At 35.3% G+C, this 22,414-nt stretch overlaps 1 protein-coding gene across 2 annotated transcripts in view; it reads left to right on the forward strand.

The window, feature by feature from the left end:
* Smr (nuclear receptor corepressor smrter) overlaps positions 1-22,414 on the forward strand; it is a 389,247-nt gene that overhangs the window by 359,808 nt on the left and 7,025 nt on the right. For both annotated transcript variants that reach the window (XM_081768606.1, XM_081768607.1), the window contains exons 13-16: positions 3,074-3,189; positions 6,849-7,129; positions 10,087-10,267; positions 17,083-17,300. In XM_081768606.1, coding sequence (XP_081624732.1) covers positions 3,074-3,189; positions 6,849-7,129; positions 10,087-10,267; positions 17,083-17,300 — 796 coding nt within the window. The remainder of the gene's footprint in view (positions 1-3,073; positions 3,190-6,848; positions 7,130-10,086; positions 10,268-17,082; positions 17,301-22,414) is intronic.

The raw sequence follows: 22,414 nt of genomic DNA on the forward strand, positions 1-22,414 counted from the left end.
GCGTGCTTTTTTTGGTGTTGGAGACCCGGGACTCTTCCATTGAGAATACTGCAGTTTAGTTTCTGGGTCGTAAGCATAAACGATGCTCTCATCGCCTGTAATGACGTTTTACCCAATGCCACACAGAATTTGATCTACACCTTTTGTTCAACTTCCGCCATACTGCCGAGATAGGAAGAATCACATATGGCTAATGCAACACACACACGAAAACACGTGCAACATTCAGATACTTCCACTTCGAACCACGCTACTCGGCATATTGGCTTACAAGACACCACCGCAACACATCCTAGCGGGGAGACTCGTGAACTGCAAGCGGTTTGCATGTTATAAGCACTGTCGTGGAACTTTTGGATACACCCTTGTAATACTGATCTTGCCTTGTCTGATCGTCTGACAAGTTTCTGCGGAGGTGTTGTCTCAGTTCTTCAGTGCATGATCAATTAAATACAGGGTGGAAGTGTCTATGCCTTCATGTTTGACCTATTATAAAAATCGCTTCGCCAAACAAGCTCTGCATTCGAAGAGAAAATAATGTATTTTTAAAGGTTGTGTATATCCTAGCACGAAAAACGAGTAAATGTTTTCCTATCTGAATGCATTTGCCATCCTTAAGCTAAATACGAACCATGATAAAACATTAAACTGTCATCGACAAAAGTACTGTATTTTTTTTTAATACAAACTATATATCGCGGTTCATTTTTTACACTACTATAGGTACAGGATATTTCTTGCAATTTCTTTGAAAAATAAAACTTGTTCTAAGACGTAATTCTTTTAAAGAACAAACCTTTAAGAAAAGCGAGACTGCAGAAACAAATCGTGTGTGGTTATTTCAGCAAAACTGATTAGATGTAAAACACGCGTTAGCAAGTTAGATTCGTAATGTTGTACGAATTTTGCCATGATTTAAGAAGAAATAAAAAACTCGTGAATATGTTAAACTAAAAATTTTACTGTTCTTCGGACAAGTGCTGAATCCAAATGTGCAGGTTATTGGAATAACCTTTGTAAATATGTTACGTTAATTCTAACTATATGTCTATAATTCATGGTTTCATTTCCTTTATGTTATTCTATATGAGATGTTGACTTGTTTTGCACCAGTAAGTATGCTTAATATAAGCTCATTGGTTTCGAAGTACAGTCTTATTCAAATAAACCTTCAGTCTTGGTGTGGAATTCTTATCACACGAGTTTTAAGGTGGTTCTTGCATAATTCACTCATCTCTGTGCAGGGATCAGTTCCTGAAGCACAATTCGGCAGCTCCAGATGCTTTGCCGAACTCGTGAAGATGAACCATACTAAACTGAGATATACCAACTTTGCCTTATAATCTCAATTGCTAGTCACTGATTTCCACTATGGCCTGGTCTTCGAAATCCACTGTTTTTGGCCTACCTGATTTTGGCCGCTTGGCGTGGTTCTTGCAACTCGAGCGAGATTTCTTAAACCATCTGGTTGCTGTGCAATAACTGACTGCACCTTCACTTCCACTCTTCTTTTAATAAATGTTACGGGTTGCTTCCATCGTTTTATGATCCAGTTCGAACTCGGCAGGCAGAATGTCCTCGATGTACTCTATTGCGCCTCCATTTTTGCAACTGTCAAGTTACATACAGAACGGAACACTTCACAAATTACATTATTTGTACTCGCTCTAGCGAACATCTTCGACGGCTTGAACTCTTCGATACGTGATGTACGCCGCAAACGACGAACATATGCCTATATTGCAAAACTTACGACTCACCTTGTATTATTATTATTATTATTATTATTATTATTATTATTATTATTTCATATTGTTTGTTAGTACTAGATGTAACTATGATGTAAAGAATTTTTTTTAAGTTCTTCCAGATCTTCGACCCTATGGTTAATCAGCAGCAGGCGGCAAAGTATTAGTTTACATGATTTAAGTGGTGTAGTCGACTTCTGTGTAGAATTTTTGAGTCGGAAATAAGAGTATTAATATTTTTATCACTTAAGATCATAGTTTAATATCCGAGTTTCATACACCGATATCGTATGTAATGCATTATTATTTTTTGTCTCATAAGGACACAGAACATCCTACTTTCTTTCGTTAAGAATTTCTTGTTGGGGAAAAAGTTTCTCCCATAAATGAAACACACTGTTCTTGCTACACGTTAAATATGCAAATACAGTATATTTTATGATAATCAAATATTGGAAAATTGCCTATTCAGAATTGTATGGATTAAGTCCGTGTAGAAATTTAACTCATATAATCATGTAACAATGCTAGTTCTTATTATTCAAGTTTAATAAGTTCTCTTTCATTAAGAAAAGATAATATTCTTGAAAAGTACAGTGGAAAATCAGGTGTACATCACAGTTAGTGCCATAACAATTCAGGTTAGAATTTTACATGTGGCTAGTGACTCTTGAGACTTTCATGACGATTATGTGAATTCGTTTTCAGAATTAAACAGTTGTCTTATTTAGGGGAAGGGGAGTTTATTTCGTGTTTGTTTATAATTGTTCCCAACAATAGTTTTGCCAGTCTAGTTACTCTACTACCTTTCTCAATGTTCAAGATTCTTAGTATGTATGGTTTTATCCGATAGAAATGTTAGTTCGAGATACCTCTTTAACCGACAGATAGTAACTTAATTGCTGTGCAGAGGTCTATACCTGTACATTTGAGTTACTCCAATAAAGTGGTTAACGCATCGGCACGGCATGCCGGAGGTCCCGAGTTCGAGTCCCGGTCCAGTCAAGTCACTTTTTCACTCTTTGCGTTAGAATTCGCACCTATAGAGAATTTGGTGTGTAAAATAAATTTTAAAAAATGGTTGTTTCCTCCTTTCCTATCCCAATACAGTCAATTTTTAATTACATTTAAAAGCTATATGAAATAACATAAGGGAAAAGTGCCGTCAAAGAGCTGGTAATCGAAATATGTTATTATTCAAATATCCGTGTCATCTTTCCTGGTAGTATCAATGTAGAACTCATGTTATATTACAAATTTACGGTATAGTATTTTAGCAAATGATGTAGTAACTGGTAATAATTTTATTTATTTATTCGTTTCAGTTGTCCCATTCCTACTTGTCCAACATCTAAGTGTCGAGTGAAAAGACTGCGTCCGTTACCTGGCAAATGGACAGAATTACCACCTGAGATTAAAGGTCCCATAGTAGCCGAGTTCCGTAAGTAGCAGCTCTCATGTCTTAAGAAGTTAATCGTTATTTTGCAAATGAAGTGTTCTAAAGCGTAACATCGTATCTCATCTAGGTGCGAAAACCTTCTCATGCGTGCATATTTGTACATTGTACTGCTCAATAGTCAAAATAGTAAGATATAATGTTTATTGGTATTCGAATTTAACCTATGTTTGTCATCCAATTTCCACTTTATTTAAAGTTTACAATATGTAACGGAATTAGTTCCGTCTTTCGTAAATTAACATAAGTCGTGACAGTTCATAGCGGACCATTGATTTTTAAAAAAATCTATATACTGATGTTCATAACAATGTACTCACTACTTTAAATTACTGTTAATGTACAGAGTGGCCCAAAAGCAGGTATGCAGACCTACATATATAAAACATACAGAACTCTGTACCTACTTTTAGGGCACTCTGTATAGCCACGTTCGAAAATAAAATAAATATTCCTTGCTTTAAAATCGTTAGAGTTTAACCTATACAGTGATATTCAGAAAAACTTGGCCACCAGTCTTTCTACTCATAGTGTTCCGCACAGTATTATTAACAGTGTGGTTTGGAATGAAGCTCTTAAAATAACAAAGGAAATAAATTTCTCTTTGATACAATGCATTCATGGATAGATTGGTTTATTTGGATACATGGATTTAACACTATATAATATAAGAGTTTTAAATTAATAAACACTGGCTTGACAGGAAATCAGCAAGTCGTATTATAATTCAAGACAACTGTATAAATATAGGGCTCTCAGTATTTAATTAAATACTGCATGTCTAGTACATCGAAATATTCTAGTGTTGAAATATCTGCGTTTTGTTGTCTTATTTTACTGTATGTAGCATTATAAATTTATATCATTTTGTATTATATTCTGACGTCGGATATAACAGAATAATTAATAATAATAGCCAGAATTGTCTCTCTTCTTCTTCCTTCCATAACATTTTGAAATACTGTGAAACCTAACGTGTGGTGGCCGCTCTTAGTGCCCCAGCTTACACAAGTATCCAACTAATTGAATAATAATAGTATTTAACTCTCTACTTGATTCCACACTTGTGACCAAATTAAGCAGGCGCTCAGTATACAGAAGTCACAAACTTGACATGTTTTACTGTATCATTTTCACATAGAACATCCATGGTAATTTGTTTTGTTTCATCATCGCTTTATTATTATTAGTCAGATTACATATTATTTCTAACATTTTCTACAAAAATCCATAACAATATAGTGTATTTAACGTTTGTTTGATTTAATTTTGTTGAAAATAGGAATATGGGTTTACTTTCATTAGTTGTCTCCACTGAAAGCCTAAATAAGCAAGACGTTAAAAAATATACTGATGTTCAGAAGGTTTGAGCTGTCGATATCATAATTCGTATATTCAAATGTTTCAGCTACATAGTTATGTTCCAATTTTTGTAATTAACATTGTTGCAATAAAAAACAATTGGGATGTAATTATTTCTGTAGTAACAGAATTTAAATTCTGATTAATATGTCAATCAGCCTCAATCTTTGAAATTATTGATTTGATTCATTTTTCAAGAAAACTTACAAATTAATTCATGTGTTGATAATTATTGTATGTCCAGAAATGTCCGTTGTCAAATTAAAATGGTTAAGATTTTTAAGGCCTCAAAAGAATTGATCGTAGACATGTGAGCGATATTTCTTGTTGATTATTCGATTATGAGGTATGCTATTGTGAAGTAGTGAACCACCAAAATAAAAGGGGTTCACTCAAGCAGACGGTCCAACCAAATAGAAATAGGTAAAATACGATGTGAAACGTTTTCCGTGAAGGAATGAGCATGTGAATATAAGTAATTCCTGTCAGTGCACAACGTTTTGAAATTAATTTTAAATGGTAGGGAAAGTGTTGTATGTGTAACTATTTACTGAAACCGAAAGCGGCAGAATACAAGAATGCAAATTGAGTAGGAATAGATTGCGGGAATTTTCGGTTCGTACGTTAGTAATGGACGTTTGCGATGGATGTACGGCGGTTCTAAGCTATAACCTAACCTGAAAATGTAAGAAATCTGTCAAAATTTGGTAGAACCAACCTGAAATCTGGCACGAGTAATGCCAAATAAAATTCTGGTAATTTACTCTAGAACAGTTTAAAAAATATTTAATATTAATGAAGTTCACATTTCTTATTTTAAATGTAGAATGTCTAACAATTACTGTAAATGTTTCAGCGATAAATTCATGCCATCTTCAGTGCATTTTTTTTTATTAAATTCTACGTTTTTTCAATACATTTTTGAAGAATATCCTTCCCTTTTGATGTATCTATTTTCCAATGAAGAAAGGTTTAATTCCAGGTATGATAAGAGGAAAAATATACAATAGAATAAAATATGCATTTTCTTATGTTCTTGCTGAATTGAACTTTTCTCCGGTACAAATAAATAATGGTGTATTGATCTATGAAGTATGATCTAAATACAGTAGACTTCCTAGTATCCGGTTTGCGCCTCTCAGGCCTAGTTTTCTTTTATCGTAACTAAATGAGGAAGGCAAGACGTTGCATTGGCAACATTGCCAATGCATTGGAAGCGGGCGTCTGCTACGATCCTCCTACATGCCGTGTGCAAAATACAAATTGTGACAGGAAAGGAGCAGCGCTTCGTCAGTTTGTAACGGACTTCATATCAGTATGCTTGTCGCTGTTTCTGATTACAACTGTATAGTACTGTATCTGTAAATTGTTCGTAGGGTATGCTTAAGAGTCTTCATCCCGGCGAAATTAAAATACCGCTAATTTTACAGTAAATATGTGATATCTTCAAATAGATAAAAGATAATTAAAATATGGAACAAGAGCGCCCTAGACAATATTATTTTGCGCGAGGTACCGTTATCACAAGTCACCTAGTGGCTTTCCGTTTTCAGCTGTTCAGAAACGCGAAAATAAATGCCGATTTTCAAAATGGCTCGAAATCGAAAGCAGATAAGTGAGTCGTGATAACGGTTTCTCATATAAGATAATATTGTCTAGGGTGCTCTTGTTCCACATTGCGATTATCTTTTATCTATTTGAAGGTATCACATAATTACTGTAAAATTAGCTGTATTTTAATTTCGCCGGGATGGAGACTCTTAATGTTTTATAATAAGCCAATTAAGAAGTGAGAAAATACGTACTGTATTATAACAGAGTTTTGGTATTAAAACTTTGTCTTTTTGTATTAGTAGGGCAAAGAAATGAGTTCATAGAAATCCGGCCTGCCCTTCCGCCACATGAGGCCGGATACTCGGATACCGTAGTCTACTGTATATGAAAAACACATAATGATACTTTACATCTACATAACACCAAGTATCAATAATATATATACGGTTTTCCACAAAATCTGTTCGTTAAAGTCATGTACCATTTTAAATGCTGCTAAAGCAGGATACTAAATTCTACAAGTTATTTCGTGAAATGTTCTTAGAAATTATGTAATATTAATATCCCAGAATCTTCTTGTGATAGATATCTTGTACAGAACAGCAAATGCTTATTTTTATAGTAGTTTGAAAATGTTAGAAAAGCTACCGTATACTGTTGCTTAAAATTTATAGATTTTAAAATACATTTTAAAAAAATAAATTTAAAAAAAAATCTTAATTTTACAGAGATTCCACCTCATGTAACCAAATGCTGCTCAGCATGTTTCAACCGCATTTCCCGGAGGCTAACCCCTCAGGAAGGTGCTACAGATGAGTCAGGACCCGACCAATCACGTTGGACAGAAGAGGAAATAGAAACAGCGAAAAGGTCTTTACGTGAATTTGGACTAAATTGGGCAAAAGTAGCAGAAAAGGTGACTTCAAAAACAGAGTCACAGTGTAAAAACTTTTATTTCAATTACCGGAAGAAACTTGGACTTGATTTGGTAGTTCAAGAGTACAATAAGGTATAGTATTTAAGCAGCATATTGTAGAGAATTTAAAGTAAATCTATAGTTTTTTAATAATCAAAGTTATTCATGTAAAGCAATAATACTTATCATTTTACATTGTACATGACTTGCAATTGGGTTTGAAAATGTAGTAACTATAATTCGTCATCCAGAGAAGATTAAAAGAAAAAATAATGTGAAAATACACTCTTTCAAGATTTTAAATTATTTTTTTAATTTTCTAGTAGAGTTTTAGCCGAGTCGTAATGAGTAGTTACGAATGAGTTTAGATTCTGCAATAAGAAATTTAAATTGGATTGCAATTCTTGCGTAAAGTATGTACTGTTTAGTTGCTATAAATCTGTTCAGAAGTGCAATATTTGATTGACACCACTAATGATTACGTAACTTCAAGAGACTCTCAAGTAATGTAATATTTAGCTATAGAAGATAGAGTAAGGTCATCTACTTCTATCGGAACCAGCAAACTTTCTGTACGTTGAATTCGGAGATAGTTAAATTCTCTCAACAGACAGAGAGAGAGAAACAAATAATTACGATGAAAATAAACATTAGTAAAAACGTATTTGAGAACGCTATACATAATCGTCCAATTCAAACAATATATACAGGGTATAATGAACTATACCGACAAACTGTAAGAGGTGATTCCTCACATCAAAATAAAGTTCATATGGACCTATGGTGAAAAGTGCATAGTTTCAGAGGCTGTTCAAGAGGCAGAGGCAGAGGCATAGGCTGTTCAAAATCGCGAAAAAGCTAAATTTCAATAGGCCCTATTTCGAATTCGTGAAACTGTGGATGGTGGTTCTTATCAGCGTAGAGGAAGCCACGCATACACAATCCAAATGTGCGTATTTCATCAATTGTCAATATGTGTAGAGGGTATTCCCTACAGGGTGTAATTCTCAGATATGCTCTCAATAGAGGTTTCAGATATACCCTGATTTCAAGAAGGGTCCAAAGTAGGCAGGAGGTAAGCCTTGACAAAAGTGGACATCCAATGCTTCGGATGGAAGTCGGAAGTGTTAAGAACCGGCAGCTCCATGTTTTTTTTGTGTTCGGGATAACGTGTGATGCGATGTATTTCGACAAGGTATATTTTACGTTTTCTTCATTTATAAGCGTGAAAGAAAACATCGCAGCATGCGTATTCCCGAGTACGAGAGACCGTGCTGCTGACTATCATTAACACTTCCGACATCGCGTCAAAGGATTCCGTGTTCACTGCTGTCAAGGCTTATCGTTTGCCTACCTTGGATCAATCATAAAGTCAGAACATATCTCAAAATTCTGTTGATGGCATGTCTGCAAATTTCACCCTGCAGGGAATACTCTGTACAGACATTGAACATTAATGAAATATGCATTTTTGGATTGCGTATGCGTGACTTCCTTTACGCTGGTAAGGACCACCATCCACAGTCTCTCGAATTCGAATTAGGGCCTCCTGAAATTTGGCTTTTTCACGATTTTGGACAGCTCTAGCTCTGAAACTATGCACTTTTCGCCATAGGTCCATATGAACTTTTTCTCTTATTTTGATGTAAGGAATCACCTCTTACAATTTGTCGGTATAGTTCATTAACACCCTGTATATAATATAAATTGTGTGTGTGTATGTGTGTGTGTGTGTGTTTCTGTGCGCGCGTGTGTTCAGAGGAATGTTGATATTGATTTGAAGGTCACAGCCTGGCCACTGTGTAAAAGGCAAATGGATCGTAGTGTATGTAGAGGGTGAGGGTACTAATAATTTGAAGGTCGGCGGACAATACGATTGTAGTTTGTGTATGTAAATGCGTTGTGTGTGTAACACGTTGTATATCTACAATGCCAGAATGACGCTAGCGAACGCCTACTGTGCTTTTAAGCTCTGGTCATGCAGTAGGGCTACGCTGTAAGCCGTCGTTCCCGAATGGTGTTCACTATGGGAGACAGAGGATTTCCACAACTGTCAAACACCATTCCAATGACAACGCGATGCAGTGGGAGTGCCTGGATAGAAGAGACTTTCGATCCACCCTAACTTGACATAACAGTGGCCGCTTGTACAATCAAGTTACCGAGGTTTCCTATGTGAGCATAGGAGCACTGAACAGTCGATTTTGGTAGGCAGACGTTCCCTCCTTTTCTTTAGTGTATGTTCACACAAGTTATAGGTGGTCTACACCTATAATCCTGATATAGGAACAATAAGCTACACATTTCTCTAATTTCTGGTCTTCATTTATGGGAGTATGACTAGTGCCTAGTACATTCGTGCGTACCGAGTACTTCCTCCGATTTTATCTGAATCTCATGAGGAAAATGTGTGTTTCGTCTCGTATCCGCAGGACAACACAGTATACTTTACTTGGTACACGCAATTTACATTGGTCTGCTAAGTTACCTGACCTAAACCTTGTTCAACATATGTAAGATGATGGTGCCCGGCCGCCATCCGGACTGCAATAACAGTCATCGGACAGGTACACCAGAAACTACAAGAAGTGTGGAATGTTACTACAAGAGTGTTACACTTGCTCTTAGTGTCTATCCAGTGTAATATGTTTATATATTGGGCTTACTTCCACTTATCTTATGTACCAACTTCGGTCCAGATCCGTGAGTTATTACAGGTGATCTTAATTGTATTTCCACCAGTCTTTTTATGCGTCCATATTGTATAAAACAAAATCTAATTGCCAGTAACACAGACAGTTTTGTTATATTAATTTTGTAACTTAGAAATGTAATTATGACCAGCCTATACATACCATTTTTTCTTTGAGTATCGTTTACTAATTACGTACTCAATCTTCACATCTGAATGACTATTGAGTATATTCTCAAAGTTACTTTTATTAAATACGTGAAATCAACGTCTTACATATAACCATGCGAGTTCCTTAAATGGAACTTTATAGAGGTACAATATATTCAATGAATAAGTGAACATCTGTCTTTTGTAGACTCATCTGGGAGACGAAAAGAAAGGAGATGCGCCGCCTACGGTGACTGATGAAGAAGAATCGGGTTCAACGACTTCAAGTGGTGAGCCCGAACCTCCATTAGATAGCAGTGATACAGCTAGTGCTCCGTCTCCAAATCCACGTGTCTCTCCAACTCCTGAACAGCGACAGGAATCTGCAGGTAAGTGAAATTTATAGATGCTTTTCGTCTTCATGGCCAAGTGGCTAACGCACGTTGTCTGAGCTTCTATTCCTGACGGAGTATTTTGCCTAGGATATAAACTCGAGTGGTGGTTCGGGCCCGACTTTAATTAGTAGGTTCCGTCTTTAAAAAAAAAGGTGTAAGGGTGTAACTCACAAGCGGTGATGCAATGCTAAAATTTTTGGTAAGTATATTCTCGATCTTTTTCAAAAATATAACATATACCCTTCCCGGCATACTCGTTCTTTCGTAAATTTAAGGTTTGTATATGCTGAAGTATACGATTATAAAAATATTAGGTGGGTATATGCCGTATACTCCTGTATACACCCCAATTACATCTCTGCCCTCATTCAATAAGTCTGGTCTATTTGGACATTCTGTAGATTATTAGATCATATTTTGCAATCTACTAATTCATGTTTAGGCGCAGTAAAAGGACAAAGACCAGGACAGTCGGTAGTAACATTTATTGGAAGTATTATTTCATTTAATATAAATAAGATAACAGTTAGTTTAATGTAGGTTCAAGTGGTTGGAAAGAAACCCTTCAAAGATTCTATTTACGTATTTGAAATATGCTCCGTTTATAAAGATATTCACCCTGCAGTGAAGTACAAAATCGAGCAGCGGTGGCGTAGTCAGAAGATACATATACCTACAAAGCGGACAGCTCGAGTTAGTTTCTCTTGACGAAAGTTGAGTAAGGCGGCTCGTGAACCTCAATGACGTGTCCAGAATTTAGGGACGAGCATACCTTTGCCTTTATTTACCAAACAAATAAATAAATGTTCGTGCTCATTTTAGGTAGTATTAACACTTCTCTAAAAGTCTAAATTATATCACATCATCACTTCTTAAAGCGGTCCAGAGTTTTTGATTACTTTATCACTTCACAAGCTTTCCGTCACAAAGAATCATTAATTACGATTCTACATGATAACAAGGATTTTTTTTTTCAAGTTTTATATTGACAAATTATATTTCGACAATATAACGTATTAAAAAAAAAAAAATCCTAAATAATTTGTTTCTATGAGTGTAAATGGCATACTGAATGCAAACAAGAATATGGGGAATCAGATTGGCTTGGAATTGTTTTTAATTTTGAGCATTGTGTCTTATTGCCTTTAATATGTGTTAAGTCTCGCACAAACTTCTACTGTTGACATTTTTTCGGGTTAAACTTGACCTATACCTGAGCCTGGACGCAAGTTATAGTTTTTGTGAAGTTACAAAAGCCTTTCTTGAAACAAGAGATTCAAGGAGTTGTTTCAATGAGGGAGTGATTTTGAAGAAAGTGTAAATAATAGCAGGGTTCCCACCGACGTGGAAAAGTCAGGAAATTTTAAGTACGGATTTTTTCTCAGAAGTCATATCTGTGGTGCGTTACCCGTCTGTTTGCTAGGGGATATTTCATAAAATGAATTAGATCGTTTTACAAAGTGTTTATGCATAATAGATAAGGAACACTTTGATCAGGAAAAGTATAGTCGATTTTTTACATTATATATAGACCTAAAAATTTGTAAATCGTGACCTGGAAAACCCAGAAAACATAGGAATTCGTGCACGCCAAATAAGTGGGAATCCTGAATAGGCCATATTCGGCATTTAAGCAATAACATAGGTAATATAGAACGAAATACGTAAAATTAGCTCAAGTTTAAGCAAAAATGTCTAAATGAACATCAGTTCATTCACTTTTATTATATCTCTAACATGAAAAGACAGGCAATTAGCCTAACAGCCGTACTCTAGTTATAATAAATACAACAGTTATAACAGACGTTTTTCAAATACAAAATGGTAATTGTCATATTCTGTGCATGTAGGGAGATATTCTAAGTATGCTTGCCTCCCAAGTTGACAGATGAAAGCAGATATGTAATTTGATAAATGCTTAGTTATGTTTTGTTAGAAACAGAAAGAAGCACTTTTGAAGCTTATTACATTAAAACAAAACGGAGTGCTAATTAAATACAAAGTAAGGAAATTATTACATCATTATGTCACGTATAACTAAATGATGCTATAGCTACAATAACTAAATGATGGTTTGACGTAACTTTAAGCGACAAAACTGACACTATATTCTGACATCTTGAAATACAAGAAATTATGAAACAGAAAAAATGATTCACATAATGATGAATAATTTTTTTAAAAAAATCACTAAAAAGATTCCTATTCTCCCAATTTAATCGAAGCATGCCGTACTCAAAACAAAAGTTTTGAATTATCAAATTGTATCATTGGAAAAAGAAAGGTACGGTAATTGTACTCTGTGTATATAGTACTTGTATGTTTTGTGGATCAATTGAAGTTTCTTGAACATCAAGTAGATATTGTAAACTTATCTTTATAATGTTCAGCAGATGATTTTGCTGTGTTCGAATTGACAATTTTCGTAAGTAGATAGAATAATAATTCTGTTCTAAAAATAATATTACACTTCTCTAACATAAGTAGGCCCTGGCAAGGTAACGTGATTGAAAGAATGCAAACTAACAATGAGTATAATGTAGGTAGTGCTGTAAGCATGCAGTGCAAGTGGTACCAGTGCGCGTGGATGTGATTGTGAGAAACTGAAAAACTTCACCCGATATCGCATAATTAGGCATTGGGGAAAAGAAGAACTTTTGTATTTCAGACAGAACAAAAAGACATCAAAATATTCAGCATCTATTACAATAAAAATTGCAGATACGGTCACATAAACAACAGTGACTAGAGGAAACGACTATCTTTACCAGAGAAGAAGTACAAACATGTGTAGAAGGCAGCGCGATGAAACAGTGTAGAAGCGCTGAACAGTGTAGACTCTTGCACTGAACTCTTAACATATGTCATTTGTAATCGTGGTAGTCGAACTGGTTCATTATTACTAAGCAATGCTTGAAATTTAATATTGTGGAGTTCAAGATTATTCTTCATGATGAAATTTAATAAAGAATTAGCTACCATTTATTCACTTTTTTTACTCCATATAGTGGAAAGACTCATTTATGTTATTCCCAAATGCTGGATTGTTGAAAGAACGTTTGCTTGGCTCTCCAATTTCAGACATATGAGGAAGGATCATTAATATATTTTGAAATCATCTCAGCGTACTTACCTCTGGATACAAAGTTTCTATATAAAGTTTTCTGCATTCGGTGTAGTTAGATACTTCTGTCAGTCAAAAATTGTAGGTAAAGAGGAAAAGGAGAACTGACTATGAGGGAAATCAAATTTGATACTTGATTCGATGATTTGAAGAAAATCGAGAAACACTGAACTGATAAAGGTCTAACTTCATCTATCTTCATTCTGGAACTATTACTTGAATAATTAATGCTTTTCTGATCAGAGTATATACTTATTTTTTAAAATTAAAATAAGTCGTAACAGTTTCAATACCTTAGCGGTATCTTAATCAGACGTTAACTAGCAGAAATATCTTCATAACATTAAATTAATATTGTTGTATGATTTCAATTGTTCCATTTTTAATTTTTAATAGGTAACAATCAGGTATTGTTATAATTTACAGTTTCATTTAAAACTTTTAGTGTAAGTACTTTTTTATAATCATTATTATTTTCACTTTTCGCTTTTATTATTATTTTAAAAAATTATATCAGTTAATTTTGAAGTTAATCTGTCAATTCAGTGTTATCCTATAATTTTATTTTTGTTGCTTTTCGTAATAATTTTTCGTATCCTTGATTATTATGTTTCCATTCTTTCTAACTATCTGTCTCATAATTCATGTATTTGAAGTCCATTTATCTTTCATTTCTTTATCTCAGAATCCTTCGTGCTTCTTTCCATTTTCTTATTATTGTTCTATTCCCTTTTTCTAGACCTTGGACCCTTTCCAACTTATATCATCATGTCTTGTTTCTTTTACATCTTTGTATATAGCGTTATTCTCTCCTTTAAATAATTTGGTCGTAGTAAATAGTCTTTAGAAAAAAAAAGCAGTTATACTAAAAATTTTAAATGAAACAGTAAATTATAACAATATCTGGTTGTGAAATATTAAAAATTATAAAAGGGAACAATTGAAATTATACATTATTAATTCAATGTTATGAAGATATGTCTGCTAGTTGATGTCTGATGAAGATACCGTTAAGTTATTGCAACTGTTACGACTTATCTTAATTTGAATAAATAAGTTCATACTCTGGTAAGATAAGTATTAATTATTTAAGATTCAGATCTAGTGTCGTCTTGAAGAATTAAATTTAGTCGTAGAGCCGCAGTGAATCAGTGGTAGAATGCCGCTTAACTCGTGTGTAGGAGGATTGGTTCGATCCCAGGTTGTGCAAAGTGGCCTTTGTATAAGATGAACACAGTATATGAGGGTTTTGTCGGGTTTCTCTCAGTTGCTCCCATTTTCTTCATTCCACTCGTTTCATCCCGTATCATCATCACCACCTTCTTCTGCAGCCTCGGTGCATAAACGTGGGATGTTAAATAATAATAATAATAATAATCTTGTAGGCTAGTACCTGTTCTTAGATGAGGATAGATGTACTTCAGAAATTACCTGAGATAATGAGTCACGCCAGTGCTTAGATAAGGATGAGTGCTTTATATGTTGTTTTCTGGTAGGTTATATTTTAATGAAACTGTTGTGTAATATTATGCCATTTCTTACGAAAATTGACCTTTAAAGAAATAAAAACTGGGTCTTTCCGATCGAGTTTTAGTACTGTAAGGAATATCTGCACTCAATTTTCGAACCAATAAGAAATAATTGCATTTGCATTTGTTGATTACTAGTATTCTATTCCATGCTAGTTGCATGTATTTTCTTTTCTTTTGTCATGTCGATGCTATACACTTAGAATAAAAGAAAAAGGAATACGAAGAATTCGTTCATACTTACACAGATTTTCTAGGTATTATAAGAAATCAGCATTGAACTGAGATAGCACATATTCTTCAAGATTATAAAATTCAAACTGGAAGATCAATTTTCGAATATTTGTACATTTCAACAATCAAAAGACTTCTATTTTACTAAGGCTGTCTTACTGTTTTTAACGAGAACATAATACTGTGACAAGGTTTTCACAAAAATTTAACGCAGCATCTCTTATTGTTAAATTCTCATCATTACGTAAGGATTTATATAAATCTAACCTTTGATGACAGTATGTATGTCCATATGTCCATGTACACCAACTAAAGATCAAAAATAATTCAAAGATACAAAGTTCTCGATATATAATTAGTGGTATTTCTGGTATATCAGGTATTCTTAAGATGGCACCCACGGACCACACACATCCAAAAAAGGTCAGAATGAAGCGAAAATACTAGATCTTTAAAATGAAATGAAATCTTACAGTTTTACGTCCCATGGCTATGCTGTGTAGAATAAGGGAAAAAAATGAAATCTTTGAGTTTTACGTCCCACGGTTATGCCGGTTAGGCTAAAGGAGACGGTGATGATGAGAGATGAGTGAAATGGTGGAATGAAGAAAGTGGGAGGAAACGGGAGAACCCCGAGAAAACCCACGAGCACGATGTTTGTCCACCACAAAGTTCACTTGGCGGGGGCTGGGATCGAACCCGGGACCCCAAGCACCAGAGGTGAACGCTCTACCACTGAGCCACCGCACCTAGAATAAGGGAGACGGTGATGATGAAAATGAGTAAAAATCGTGGAATGAAGAAAGAGGGAGGAAACTGGAAAACCCACGCACACAGTGTTTGTCCACCACACTGCCCACTTGGCGCAGGCTGAGATCGAATCAGAGACTTCACGCATCAGAGGTGGATGCTCTATCACTGAGCTAGCGCGGCTCACGAAATGGTATATAGTGGTATACCTTCCGGGGCCTCCTATAGACGCTATGACCAACCAAAAATTTGATGATGTTGCAACGTCGTGGTTAAAATTTGGACCATATAATTGATCTACGAATCCATTAAGTAGCTACATCGATTCTTCTTAGATGACATAGCCAGTAGACGTTGATATTAATTCCATCAATTAGCATCGGTACAGATTATGCATATGATAAACACAGATCACATCTAACAGAGGAGAGAACAAACATAGTAAACAGAAATTGCTATTTAAAAAAAAAAAAAAGTGTGATATTTGTAAAAGGATGTAACTTGTAGTGGTGTTAGCAGGTCGAGTGAGTGTCAACCTATACCGGCTCTGTCATCTGGCAAGAATTGGTAAGTGCTTGAAGAATTCGTAGAGCAAATTCAAAGTTTATCTACAACGTTACCATTTTTGCTTGGTCCTAGCGCCTGAAGGAAGTATACCCTTGAAAACTTTTTTTCTAACCTGTAGAGTAAATTGTATCTTGTGGTTCGTTTGCGCCCTTTTTTAATTGTCTGATATATCATAAATAGCGGAAATAACCGATTTTATCTCCTCGTTCCATCAAATAATTTCGATCAAGTATCAGATTTCATGTTACTTACAACCAGTCATCTTCAAATCTTTCTTACACGTTTCACTTTGGACTGACATGTCCCAAGATATCGAATAAACTCAACAGACATACCAATTTATGAAGAGAGTAGGTACGTTGAGAGAATTGTAAGTTATTGATATAACTTTATTTTGTATTTGTGTAGTTAGAAATGAATTGCACTAAATGGTAATTTTTCGTGCGTTTTAGTTCTATTTAATATAGTATATGCCAAATAAACACTTTGGTTTATCAAATATATTTATAAATATGTGCTGATAATTAATAAAATTTACCGTGAGTTTATCTGAATTCCTAATTAATGTTAGATCTTAATTCTTGACATATATTGTATTTTTGCAGAGAGGGAGAAGAGAACGATAGAAGATACAGAATCAGTCAATGAAGAAGCAAAACATCTTAACTCTGGAGAACCTCCAGTGAGTCAGGCGTCAACGTGCGAGCAAAACTCCAGTCCAGCACAAACTTCAGCTTCTACGAAGCCAGAAGTATGTAGAGAGAATGAGCAGAGAGAGAATCAGCAGCAGCCCACGAAGGAAGATGATGATACTTCAGCCACAGTACGTTCATTTCAATTTAAACTGAAATCCTTAGAACGTATTTTCACATTAATTCTGAAAATCAAAGAGAATCTTATTTAGTCTACACTGGCTTCTCTATTTTATCTCAGCCGGAAGACTCAGAAAATTAGAAAAGTAAACTGTTTTGTCTAAAATTTTGAGTTTCATGGCATTCTTTGTATTTTAATCCATTGATTTATATCGGGAATTTTAATGTATGTTGAAATATAGGGCTAGCATAAATGATTCATTCATTTTGAAAAGGCTACATTTTCAGAAGTATTACACGTACACAAATGAAGGATATATGAAAGATATATGAAAAGAACGACAAACTCACCAAGTTTATACACTGTCTACAAATGTTCAATATGTACCTCTTTGGTGACACGATACACGTCCAGACGATACTCGAGCTCATTCCATGCATTTTGTAGCCTAGTCCTGTCAATTTTATGATGCGTCCTTTGAGCTCGACTAAGGATTGCGGTGGTGGGAATACGTAAAGAAGGTCTTTAACGTACCCTCACAGGAAGAAGTCGCAGGGAATTAAATCAGGAGATGTGGGAGGCCAGGTGCTTTAACCTTTACACAAGCAACCAGTGTCCTTGAATTCCCGATACCACTGAAAATGCTTTGTTTACATGGCGGTTCTTTTCCGTACTCTTTTCTGAAAGCGCGTTGCACAGCTATAACAGACGAACATCTGGCATATTCAAGCACACAAATACTTCTTTCTTGCTTTCCCTCCATTTTCGACAGGTATTAACCTCGTACTGCCACATTGCCACACCCGATCGGGAAGATAATGGACTCGTGCTGCCACACAGTACAAACTTGATGAGTTTGTGGTTCTTTTCATATATCTTTCATGTATGTACGTATAGTACTTTCGAAAATATAGCCTTTTCAAAACGAATGAATCAACTATGCTAGCCCTGTACATATATGAACTGGTACTTTAATTATATGAATTTACTGATTTATATTTTATTTCGTCTAGTTAAATTTCTTTTTCAAAACAAATTTGCATTATACATAAATTTAATATTACTTACATTTGATTACTAAATAATATTAAAATTATAGATCGCAAAATTTGAATTTTCACAAAATAATATGTATATTTAAATAGGTTTAAAGAAAAAATTAGTAAAGTCAAACCATTAAAATTTTATAATTATTTATTGATTCTATGGGATGCATATCGATTCACGTCAAATGAAACAGGAAAAATAATTCCCCATATTCCCCAATAATAATAAGTCAGTGGGCTACGAAGCAGAGATATGCAGGTCTTCAACACTGTTAAAGATGAAATTCACACGTAAAGAAATTTACAGTTTCTTAAATATATATATATATATATATATATATATATATATATATATATATAAAATATAACTTCTAAACTAATAAACAAAAAAACTGAAATTTGTACAAACCAAATGTCAACAAAGTGAAATCGTTTGACATACTCCGCAATACCAACAGATGAACAGTATAGCTAAACTAACATGAAGTTATATATTTTTTTTAACAGCAAGTTTGCAACTAACTAATTCAGTCACTCTGTGGCCTATGGAACCCGGAGGTTCAATGCTGCGTTCACAAAAGGTTTCCATCAACTTTCGTCCTTAGTCAACTGAATCCAGTTTCCACTTTGTATTCCTGTTTCTGTCCATCTTAATATTGTCCTCCCTGCGAACATTTTGCAATTGAACTTTGAGTTGAAACTTTGAAATCGTCTCTACTTTCTTCCATTTTTTGGCTACATGATCTGTTCACCTGAGCTACTAGATTTGATGACCTTAACAATATTTAGTAAACGGTATAAAGTATGCAGTTCTTCGTTATGAAATTTCCGCCATTCCCCATTTTCGTTCCTCTTGGGTCCGAATATTCGTCTCAGTATTTTCTTCTCATACTTTGCGTCCTTCTTTCACAAGGAACCCTAGGTATCGGTCAGAGCCCGATGTTCATGAAATTTTGTGTATAGAGAGAGTGCCCTGGGGAAACTCACACTGCCAAAATTGTAACTGCAGTGTCCAAGACGTTGGGACACTGGGGCTCGAGAAAGATCAAAACTGGTCACTGTAACGACATGAAATAAGCATACGTGGATACGAGATGGTAGATATGATCTGTTAAAAGTGATAAAAAGAATATCCGTCATCTTGAAAGAGGTCATGTTGATGCTGGTGCGATTGGTGTAAATGAAAAGAGGGTCATGCGATGCATCAATTTGAACGTAAATAGACGCAAAAACCTGTTGGTGAAGTCTGTTGTGGGATTACGTTATTCATGTGCTTCTAGTAGAGTGGTTTAGGTGCAAGATGAGCAAAGTGTATCTCATGACACCAGAGTAGATGGAGGGTATGGAGCGCTATAAGTGGGATAAGTATAACTAGAAGAACAGAGCAAAATATGCTGTAATTGTAGCACTACTTGATTTGTGTCAGAGACATGTAATTGGTGTGGATGGACTGATATGACGTGTTCCCAGAATGTAATCCCAGAACAGACTTCCCCAACAAGGTTTGCGTCTATTTACGTTCAAATTGAAGCATTGCATGACTCTCTTCTCATTTACACCAATCGCACCAGCATCAACATGACCTCTTTCAAGATGGTGGATATTCTTTTTATCACTTTTAACAGATTATATCTACCATCTCATATCCACGTATGCTCATTTCATGTCGTTACAATGACCAGTTTTAAAGAAAAACGTGCATTTTCTCACCATTTCTCAATATACTGACATTACAGCTTTGATCTTTCTCGAGCCCTAGTGTCCCAACGCCTTTTACACTGCAGCTACAATTTTGGCTGTGCGAGTTTTCCATGGCACTCTCTCTGTAAACAAAGTTTCATGAACATCGGCCTCTGATCGACACCTGGGGTTCCTTGTCAGAGTAAGCTGCCATGTCTCGAAACCATACATTACAACAGGCATGATTATCGTTTTATATGTTTAAGCTTCAAATTCCTCGACAGAACTTGAGGCGACAAATTTTCAACTGAATAATAATACCAATTCCCTGCTTTCAGGTGACATTTGATTTCTTCTTGGATATGATCTTGGTCTGTTAACGTTGATCCTAGATATCTGAAAGTATCAACTTTGTCGAAAGTATTATTTGATATTCTAACGCATCCATAATTTGCATATTACGATACCGCCGAATTTCCATGTATTTAGTTTTCTCTGTATTTACTTCCAAACTCATGTCTCTGCAAACGTTTAATAAGACCTCTGTATTTCTTTTTATTGTTTTCCTATCATCCCCTATTATATAGGGTCGTGCGGAAGTGGGCGTATCCCCCTTTAGTTTCAAAAGTATAGTGTTAGTATAGTGTTATGACTCTAGGGTTTTAAAAGACTTAAGAGTCATAAACGTGTCGCATTGTCATATGATCATCATCCATGTCATAACACAGCTGAATTTTGCGTCAGATGTTTTGCGGAGATACGCCGGAGTCACGAGGGTGAAGGCGTGCTCCACAGCTGCTTGTAATTCCTGCGTTGTGTGATACCAAGTGTTTCTTCTTTGTTGCTTTATGAAAGCCCAGAAAGCATTGTCTAGTGTCGTCAGATCGGGACGACTTGGAGGCCAGGCTAAGGGAGCTGGGAAACATACACAACCTCTTCTAATTAGGGATACGCTCACTTCCGGACCGCGCTATAGTTACAATATGAGCATACGTCATAACGTGTGAATACCATTCAGCTCAGGCCCTAGTTCCGCTCTTTGATTTTTCTTATAGCGTACTCGAGAACCGAGTTGAATAATTATGACAACAACGCATCTCCTTGTTTCAGGCCGTTCTCGACGTGAAAGCTCATGGACAACAATTTTGCTATTCGAACTTTACTTTGGGATTCATTTAAACACAACTTAATTAATCTAACTAGCGTTTTCGATATTTCCAATTTCTGTAGGAATGTTGTACAACGTTTCCCTGGTAACCGAATCGTAGGGCTTTCTAAAATCAATAAATAATTGATGTACCAGGATGTTGCACTCTCATTTCTTTTCGATATTTGTCGAATGGTAAATATCTGGTTGATAGGTGATCGATTTCGCATAAATCCGTACCGATAATTTCCAATAATTCCATCTGCGTATGGAATCAATTTTGGCAATAGAATGTTTGAGAGGATATTATAGAATGTTGACAGAAGAAAAATGCCTCGATAATTATTACAATCAGCTGTGTCGCCTTTGTTGTGATTTGGAACAATGATTGAATCTTTTTACTGTTGTGGCAGTTTCTCTTTGTTTCAAAAAAGGAAAATGAATTTCTGTATCTTGTTCCTCAATTTTCCCCCCTCCAACTAAAATTCACTTGGCTATAATTTCGTCCACTTCCGGAGATTTGTGTTCCTTTAATTTCTTTATAGGGCTTTCTACTTTCGCTCGGTTAGACTGTGGATGTGTGCGTTTCTCTTTACTCGCGAACATTAGTTTTTGGCTGCGTGTTTAACAGATTATACAGGAAATCTTTCTATCTATTGAAAATGCTATCTACATCAGTGAGAATTGTTCCGTCGGTTTTCTTTAATAAATAACCGCAAGGTTGATAGCCTTTCTTCAATTCGTTGATGTCCTTTTACATGTCCTGAATGTTTTTGTTTACTATTATTGTCAAGTTCATTATAGTTTTCAAAAAATCGCGTTTCTTTGTTCTAAAAGTTTTAGAAGTTTCCTACCTGAAGTCAACGAAATTTTGTATCGTTACATCGTTCGAATTTTGTAACCATCGCAGTTTTGCCTGATTTCTCTTCTTTGGTAGTTTAGTGTATTCGTGGTTGAACCATGGTTTGTTCCTGTATATTTCCCTGTGCCCCAATTTTTCTTTCTTTTGCTGAAATTTTAATGTTATCCCTATTTCCAATCCAAGTCTTCATGTAAACCCGAAAATATGTTCGACATTTTAATCTGGTATTCCCCTTTCATCTGGCTATCCTCTAATGTCTTTAAATTTAACCTCTTCGTTTTCTGATGTTGAATATTTCCTTTATTCAACGATAAAACATGGTCGATTTGATTTTTTCCATCTGGTGAGGTCCAAGTATATTTATGGACGTCGCGATGTGGACGCTTCAC

Source organism: Thermobia domestica, chromosome 8 (assembly GCF_964235325.1).
Source record: "Thermobia domestica chromosome 8, izTheDome1.hap1.1, whole genome shotgun sequence".
In the NCBI taxonomy this organism is placed as follows: domain Eukaryota; kingdom Metazoa; phylum Arthropoda; class Insecta; order Zygentoma; family Lepismatidae; genus Thermobia; species Thermobia domestica.